General features: G+C 29.4%; 1 protein-coding gene across 1 annotated transcript in view; it reads left to right on the top strand.

Annotated features, from left to right (window-relative positions):
- LOC135208747 (neuroligin-4, X-linked-like) overlaps window positions 1-10,000 on the top strand; it is a 97,422-nt gene that overhangs the window by 33,246 nt on the left and 54,176 nt on the right. The window contains exon 2 of the mRNA XM_064241244.1: window positions 8,771-8,917. Coding sequence (XP_064097314.1) covers window positions 8,771-8,917 — 147 coding nt within the window. The remainder of the gene's footprint in view (window positions 1-8,770; window positions 8,918-10,000) is intronic.

The following is a 10,000-nucleotide window of genomic DNA, read 5'->3' as shown; positions in this document are numbered from 1 at the left end:
GGACCCTGGTTCTCTAGATGGAAGACGACGTTGCATAATTTATATATAAGTGTTATTATTATTCTTCTTCTTAGTGAGTTTTTTGAGACCAGATTCTTCTCTAAAAGCTTGTTTGGAACTTGGGGCAAAGTTTAGTTATTCGCCTTAGAATGCAGTTTTGTTGTTATATATATATATATATATATATATATATATATATATATATATTATATATATATATATATATATATATATATATATATATATACATATATATATATAGATATATATATATATATATATATATATATATATATATATATATATATATATATTATATATATATATATATATATATATATATATATATATATATGTGCGTGTGTGTGTTTTAGCTGGTTCATTTTGCTTTGAGTATTTAATGGACACTTGTTTATTGCTATCGCAAGCAAACACGAGTTAACGAACGTACGGTACGGGTGTTCCAGTGACCTCAATTGTATTGAATAATTGTCGTTTTTTATTTGAGTTACTGCGCATTATATTTGACCAACTCTGTACACAAACAAAATTATATATATATATATATATATATATATATATATATATATATATATATATATATATATACATCTACATATATATATATATATATATATATATATATATATATATATCTATTATATATATATATACGCAATATTGCAACTCCAACTTTACTGCCTATTATATTCAATTACTTTTGCTTCTATACTCCTATACACCTGAGATCTCATTAACTAATAAAATACCTTTTTACAACAACAATTATGCAGTTCATTATATACGTATGCCTTTGGACTAATACATTAGTATAACATTGTATATATAACATAAAAATGGATGTAAATATAATAGCTGTTTCCACGTCATTACATTACTTTGGTTAATTTATGCAACATAAAGAAGGTATATAGAGCGTTTTCACACTTCATTTGTATTGCGATTTAAAATATTTAAAGCGTTACTAATCATGTATGTATGTATGTATGTATGTATGTAGTATGTATGTATGTATGTATGTATGTATATGCAGAAGCCAGGTACTATGTCGTACCTCTAAGTAAATGGGGATACAATCCACAATGTAGTAAAATCCTTCTGTAGTTTAAAATATATATTTCTTGTACAGGATTAAAGCTTTCGACCATCAGCTGATGGTCGAAAGCTTTAATCCTATACAAGAAATATATATCTTAAACTACAGAAGGATTTTATTTTTCATTGAGGATTGTATCCCCATATATATATATATATATATATATATATATATATATATATAATATATAATATATATATATATATATGTGTGTGTGTGTGTGTGTGTGTGTGTGTGTGTGTGTGTGTGTGATGTGTGTGTATGTGTGTGTGGGTGTATGTTTATATATATTTATATATATATATATATATATATATATATATATATATATATATATATATAGTTTGCAAACTATACTTCAGTGTTAAAAGCAAGCACGACTTTGCCTCCGTAAAGTTTCTCTTTCTCTCTGGCTTACTGAAAAGAAAACATAGATCTGACACTAAGCTCTGAAAAGACTAGCTTGCAAAATCCCTTGTCGTTTCTTAAATAGTGATCCCGAAGAAATACTGGATGCGGTTTAGCAATCAGCAATGAGCTTACCTCAGGGCTTATGTGTATTTACGTGTCGACCAGGTGGACGTCCATGGCTCCTCTGAAAGTGGGAAATGAATTTAAAAGTATTTTTCAGTGAAAAGACAATGAAATATACCTTTTTTGGAGTATTATAAAAGTGCATTTTATATTGTAATAGTTAATGCATTGAAAAGACAAAGAAATGTGTCTTTTTGGGATATCATGGATATGCATTTTGTATCGTTATTGTACATGCATTTATCTATTATTGTCGGAATATTAAATATATTTGTATATATTCATTATTTTTGCAGTTATAAGTATATATTAATTTCCTACTTATTGTTGCAATATTTTGACACAGCTAATACAACGTTTACTGAGTTATGATATTTTGGTAAATATTCATCTCTCTCTCTCTCTCTCTCTCTCTCTCTCTCTCTCTCTATATATATATATATATATATATATATATATATATATATATATATATATATATATATATATATATATATATATATAAGCGAATACCACGGGAAAATGATAGTCAGAAATCCAAGCGCTTTCGTCTTTATTCAGACATCGTCAAGGAGCTCCATGTCTGAATAAAGACGAAAGCGCTTGGATTTCTGACTATCATTTTCCCGTGGTATTCGCTTATTTATGAAGTCACGAGCATCTACTGTGATTTTTTAAGCATATATATATATATATATTACTATATATATATATATATATATATATATATATATATATATATAAGTCATATCGCATTACCGTGATTCATATACATATATCGAGCTAAAAATGTCCTTTAATATCTAATTCACTCTACCTCGGAATTAATATATTTTCATATATGCTTAACCGAAGGGGAATTTTTTTAGGCGATAATAGAATTGGTAGCGCCCAGACGCGAACCCAGGACACCATACAAATCCAGGAACGTCAGTGAAGCTTTTACCCACTCCACCACCGCGAGAGGCTATAAATTAATGCCGTCTCTCACCCTCAGTGAAACAATTCTATAAACAGTCATTAATCATATGTCAGGTTTTCTATTCTAAAGAAAATTACTTAATTATATCATACCTTCTTATATATGATTAACTGGATCCAAAAATATCATAGCTTCATTAGCTATAATAAAAGAAATCTATAAAAAGTTATTAATTACGTCTCGTGTTTTCTTTCCTAAACAAAATCACGTATCATATTTTATTTTTTTTTTTTTTTGGGGGGGTGGGCATTCAGTGGAAATAAATCCCAATAACCAGAGGCCAAAATACGTGGCTCAGGAAGTCTTCTCCTCCGCCTCCACCCCCTCCTCCGCCCTCCTAATCCCTCCCTCCCCCCTTAGCCTCTTCCCCCTTCCTCCTCCTCCCCTTCCTATCCTCCTCCTCCTCCTCCTCGCCCATCTTTCCTCCCTCCCTTCCCTCCTCCTTACCCCTCCTTCCTCCTCCTTCTTCTTTTTTTTCCTTTGGGGATGAAAATATTTGTCATATTTGGCCAGTTCCCTAAGGCACCCTTTCAGAGCGGCAAAGCTGAAGGTCTTTCCACGTATCTTTTTCGCCGACAACATACAAAGAAAACATTGGGGCTTTCCTAAGCAAATACGAGAGTTGAGAAGTATATTTATCCTAGAATTAGGTTTCCGTCATATTTTATTTTTTTCCTAGGTTTTTTATATTTATGTTTATGAAATTGTTTTTGTTTTATTTTATTTTCTAATTTATTTTATTTTATTGATCTACTTATTTTTTGTTGAGAGTAGTAGAGTAAGGCATTTTGAAATGGGTGGTATTCCCGATTCACAGAAGTTATTGTAAGATATTTTAATGTTTAATGTGACGTTCATAAAGATAATAAAGACTTTTTGTATTTTTTATAAATATATAGCTACCTACCTAATTAAGCAACTATTAAGAAATTTGTAAATGGTCTTGATAAATAACTATTAAGAAATTTGCAAAAGATCTTGATAATATCTAAATCGTAAATTTGGAAACATTCTTTTTCTAAGCAAAATAGAACAGATAAATATTATGGCAGTCGTATGCAGCAAATACACAAACAAATATATATAGTTTTGTGTGTGTGCGTGTGTTTGCTGTATATGACTACCATTACATTTATTTATTTCTTCTGTTTTTTCTTAGAAAACCAATATTGCCAAATTTAGGATTTAAATCTTATGAAGATCTTTTTACAAAATTCTCAATAGTATATATATACATGTATATATATATATATATATATATATATATATATATATATGTGTGTGTGTGTGTGTGTGTGTGTGTGTGTGTGTGTGTGTACGTATGTATGCATGTGTGTATGTATGTATATGTGTGTGTGGTTAGTACATAAGAATCATGTACAAAACAAATACTATTAAACTTTCCCAATTGCTCCTTACAAGAAAACGTACAATTTTCTTAAAGTAGTGCTTCGTTAACCATTACTGTATAATTTATTTTCAGCAAAAATAAACTAGTAAATAAAAACATACCATAAACAAATTACTTAAACAGTAAAAGTCTTCCGAAGCCTCTCATTTTCCTCAAACTTGACTCGACTAAGTTCCAAACTTGACACCAGATTACTTCTTCGAGATGATGAAGTAGGCAAATTTATACAGCAAGTCTTATAAATTGACTTTGAGCGCTCGCGCACGCACGCACTCACTCACACACACAAACACACACACACACACACACCACACACACACACATATATATAATATATATATATATATATATATATATATATATATATATATATTATATATATATACTATATATATATATATACAGTTTTCTGTAAAACACAATTATTGCGGTGGCTTTGTCTGTCCATCCGCCCTCAGATCTTAAAAACTACCAAGGCTAGAGACCTGCAGATTGGTATGTTGATCATCCACCCTTCATACATTATTTATACCAAATTGCTGCCCTCTAGGCTCAATAGTTTTTATTTTATATAAAGTTCAATTTAGCACTGATTGCGCGTCTGGCAACGCTGTAAGACAAGTCACCAGCGGGCCGTGGCTGAAAATTTCATTGGCGTGGTTCATACTGCATTATACGTTGTACAGTGAACTCGATTGCGCCGAAGAAACTTCGGCACTTATTCTTTACCTGTTATATATGGAAATCACTGATAATAAGAACTATTTATACAGTAAGATTTAGATAAACAAAATGAATTTAATCTTGTATTATAGGTATGGGAAGACATAACAGTTAACAAGAACTACAATCAAATTTATCATTTTTTAGGCCAAACTGTTCACATGCCGTGACAATTCATTATTCATACCCATAATGGAAAATCATTATGAAATTTAAATAATTTTCATATTAGAAAAATTAGTACCTTCTCTGTGATGGCATGCGTTGTATATAATTAAAGTTTTGGCTAGCTTTTCTGCATATATAGTTTCCGACCGTTTCAAGTTCGAAGGTCAGTCATTACCTGTCTTAAACTCTGGTAGCTAATAATAACAATAATACAATTATATATTATATATATATGTGTGTGTGTGTGTGTGTGTAATGTTTACCTGACACTTCAAACAAACAAAACAAAAACCGAAAGATGCTTTGTAACAAACACTTACCTCCCTTCCTTGAGACAGACTCTCTCAGTCTGTTCAGGCCCGTCGAAAGGGGCTGCAGCCGAATAATGTACAATTAAACTCCATTGCTTTACGTGTAAAACATTTTGTAGAGATCGCTGTTACGACATTATCAGTTCTCTTTGGTAGCAGTAGATTTAAGTGTTTATCTATCTTATTATTTCACGAAAAAAAATTTTAGGGATCGCATTTGGAAATTAGAATGAAGTAAATTCCAGTTGTTTGCTTACTAATTTTATTGATTAATTTGTTTAAACTGGAATGGATAGTCAGTTTTTTATACTTATTTTCATTTATTTTATTTGTTTTCATCTATAACTTCAGATGCCTTTTTTATTACTTTAATTGTTTGTTCTGAGAGGGAAAGTGATTAGAGAGAGAGAGAGAGAGAGAGAGAGAGAGAGAGAGAGAGAGAGAAATGATAATGTTTAAGTTATGACAAATAAAATAATTTTGTAATAATAAAGAACTTAACAGAACATATGTGGTATTTTGTGAATATATAAGTGAATATACGTGAAATTAAGTAAACGATAATATATAATATTACATATTAATGAATTTAATGAAGTGAATTCTAGTTTATAATTAAAGGTTTTTACCAAAAATAAATTATTTTGCGAATTTTTATCTACAGAAGAAAACGGCCTATACTCAGTGACATTATGATAAACTGTGGAAGACATTCTATAAATGTCTGCGTTAGAAAGGAACAAAACTCTCTCTCTCTCTCTCTCTCTCTCTCTCTCTCTCTCTCTCTCTCTCTCTCTCTCTCATTTCCATTACTTATGCTTCAACATTATGCCATTATTCACAAACGACTAAGACATTCTAGCAAGCAGAAGAAACAGGAGGAGAAGGAGGAGGAAGAGGAGGAGAAGGACGAGAAACAGAAAAAAGAAGAAGGAGAAGGAGAACGAGAATGAGTAGGATTCCAAAAGGAAATTGAGAAAAAATTCTCGACCCCCCTGAAGGTAATCCTCTTATGTAAGGCAATTTCCAACGTGAGCACGGTTGAGTTCATCTGTAATTGGATTAATCATTTTTAGCTTTCCCAGCTGATTCCAGAGCCGCTCTTATATTCAGCAAATGTGTTCTCTCTCTCTCTCTCTCTCTCTCTCTCTCTCTCTCTCTCTCTCTCTCTCTCTCTCTGGTCGTTTCTTCGTCTTCCGAGTATGTCGTTCAAGGTATCTGGAGCACTTTCCAGTCTGTCTTCCAGATTTCAATTGCACCGCTTATTCCAGTGTGTCTATGTGGATGTTCTCTCTCTCTCTCTCTCTCTCTCTCTCTCTCTCTCTCTCTCTGGTCGTTTCTTCGTCATTCGAATATGTCATTTAAGGTATCAGGAGAACCCTCCAGTCAGTCTTCAATGCTTTAATGGCGACGTATATTCCAGGACATTTCCAACACTTAGTACCACACATACAGTGATGTGTATTCTTTGTTTTTATTCTCTCTTTACTGAGGCGGATTCGTTATTGTTTATAGCAAAGAAACAATACTAATTTTCTCTTGATTCGGTCTGTCACTCAAGTTTTAATTCATTCCAGGAAATTTCCAGAATTCACCACCATATGGAGTGACGTGTATTCTTTGTTTGTATTATCTCTGTAATGAGGAGATTGCGTTATTGTTTACAATAGAGAAACGATACAAATATTCTCTTCCACAGCATTAAATCATATATATCCTGAACATGTATTATCTCTTTGCTAAGGAGAACTATTCACTGTTTACAAAAGAGAAACAATATAGTAATACTCTTGATAACTAGATAAAGCATAACAGTCTTGAGTCTTGATAAACGGATAGGCGTGAGCAGTCTTGACAAACAGACAGGGAAAACCAATATAGGTAAATAAATAGGGGGAAACAGTCTTGATAAACAAATAGAGCAAAACAGTCTTGATAAACAGATAGGAAAAAGTCTTGATAACAGATGAGGAAAAACACTCTTGATAAACAGATAGGGCAAACCAGTCTTGAATAACGTATAGGCAAAAAGTCTTGACAACAGATGGGGAAAAAAAAGTCTTAATAAACAGATAGAACAAATCAGTCTTGATAAACTGATGGGGAAAAGTCTGGATGGACAAATACATCTAGACAGTCATGATAAACAGATAGGAGGAAAACAATCTTGATAAAAAGATATAGACTCCATGAAGCCATTGAGAATGAAATAATTTACTCCCAAACCCCAAACCCCCCCTTTTTTAGACATCTAATAAAGATAAAAGTTACATTATCGTAGGCCAATATTCTCTCTAGATCACCTACTGGCCCATTACAGTAATTGTAATTCCGTGTTTTAATCATATTCTGCAACTCTATTTCTCATATTGCAATAGTTTCCTAGCCATTTGCATATTATAATCTACCGCTGTTGGAGTCCAATGTCGTGACAAGAGCATATTTATAGATGTAAATGAAACTGCATCATTCCTTAGAATTTTCAAATTTACTGTTAAACGTTATTATAGAAATGAGAAATATGTTATATCATGATTCATGACCTCAGTCTCACTCATAGTTTTACAGAAACAGATTACAAACATTTTACATTATAAAATGAAAACGTATAGAGAAATTTTATACATGCATACATGTATGTATATATATGTATGTATGGTATGTATGTATGATGTATGTGCAGTATATATATAATATATAATAATATAATTATAATATAATAATATAATATATATATATATTATATTATATATAAATTATATAATATATATATAAATAAATATATATATATATTATATATATAATATTATATATATATATATGTATGTATATTAAATATATATATATATATATATATATTATATATATATATATATATATATATATATATATATATATATACATATATTATACATATTATATTTGTATATATTTATTTATTTATTTATATATATATATATATATATATATATACATATATATATAGATTTATATATATTATATTATATTTATAATAATATAATATATAATAATATATATATATACATATACAATATATATATATATACTTTATATATATAATATATATATATTATATGTATATGTGTGTGTACTTACTTATGCTTATCAATATAACTAAAACAATTTCCTAAACTATATCCTCTCATATTTTCGTAATAAACAGAATAAAAAAATGCCAATTAACTTCAAATATTTTAATTTTCTACAAACTACTCTGTCTAATTTTTAAACACGATGAAAACACTTTGTTTCTCACAGATCAAAATCAGCCCAATAAAGCAATACAATAAAAATACACATTTTAGAAGCCTTTTCTTTCTCCCCACGTCACTATAGACAATATCCAGTTAATAAAAAAAAATCGAAATAAATGAGATACAATAAAAGAATCAATAACAAAAAAAACAGACACTTTTTAAGAGGTTATTCTTTGTCACTCCCCTATAAACATTATTGACATAATCAAAGAAAAGCTAAATAATTTTTCGTCTTCTTCTTTTCAGAAAAAGGGGCGACAGCGTACCCAGTGGTGGTTTTCGTCCACGGTGAATCCTACGAGTGGGGTGCTGCTAGTCTCTACGATGGGTCAGTCCTAGCTGCCCTTGGGAAGGTCATTGTCGTAACGATCAACTACAGACTGGGTATCCTAGGTGAGTAGAGTGGAAGTAGCAATAGGCAGACATAAAAAAATTTTTATTATATATATATATATATATATCTATATATATAGTATATATATATATGTATATATATATATATATATATATATGTTATATTAACATATTATATATATATTATATATCTATATATATAATATATATATATATATATTATATAATGGTTTTATATTACTGCTTATGTGTGTTTATGTATTCTTCAATGATCAAAGAATTTTTACTTAAAAATGTTTTATGTAGTATTTTCTTTTACTGATAACTTTGGAATCAGAACTTGGAAAGGAATATCCAATATAATATGTAATATATATATATATATATATATATATATAGATATAATATATATATTATATATAGTATATATAGTATATATATATATATATAATATATATTATATAAATATATATATATATAGTATAATTTTTTATATATCTGTAACGTGTGTGTGTACACGTGTAGAGAAAGAACAAGATCGGGTAACTTCACAAACATTCCCACCACTTATACAAGACCAACTAAGTCTGACACACAAGAAAAGAAAAAAAAATCCACAAAAAAACTCCTGGACATTTGTTTTTTCACATCATTTAACTCTACATTTTACTCTGACGCTACACTTCCCAAGAGCTGAATAATTCCTTTACATTACGCTCCACCTGCGAGAGCATAAATCACCAGCAAAGTGAAATTAATACAGAGAAGAGTTTTAAATTATAATACTTAGAGTTTCGGCGTTATCCAGAAAATAAAAATATTCTAGACCGAATGATGAAACGTTTGTCCTCTGAAGTATATTTTTTGGGGAATTAGGAGTTACTCCGTTGGGAGATGGTATATGGAAATATTTAAAATGGGACCCATTAATAATTTCGTACATTGAAAAACGGTCGGAGGATGAATATCAGCCTATATATAGATATATATATATATATATATATATATATATATCTATAGTATATATATATATATAATAATATATATTATATATATATAGATATAGATATATATATATAAATATATATATATATATATATATATATATATATATATATATGT

The sequence above is a fragment of the Macrobrachium nipponense genome, chromosome 35, assembly GCF_015104395.2.
Source record: "Macrobrachium nipponense isolate FS-2020 chromosome 35, ASM1510439v2, whole genome shotgun sequence".
NCBI lineage: Eukaryota > Metazoa > Arthropoda > Malacostraca > Decapoda > Palaemonidae > Macrobrachium > Macrobrachium nipponense.
This window is presented reverse-complemented; position numbering and strand designations above follow the sequence as displayed.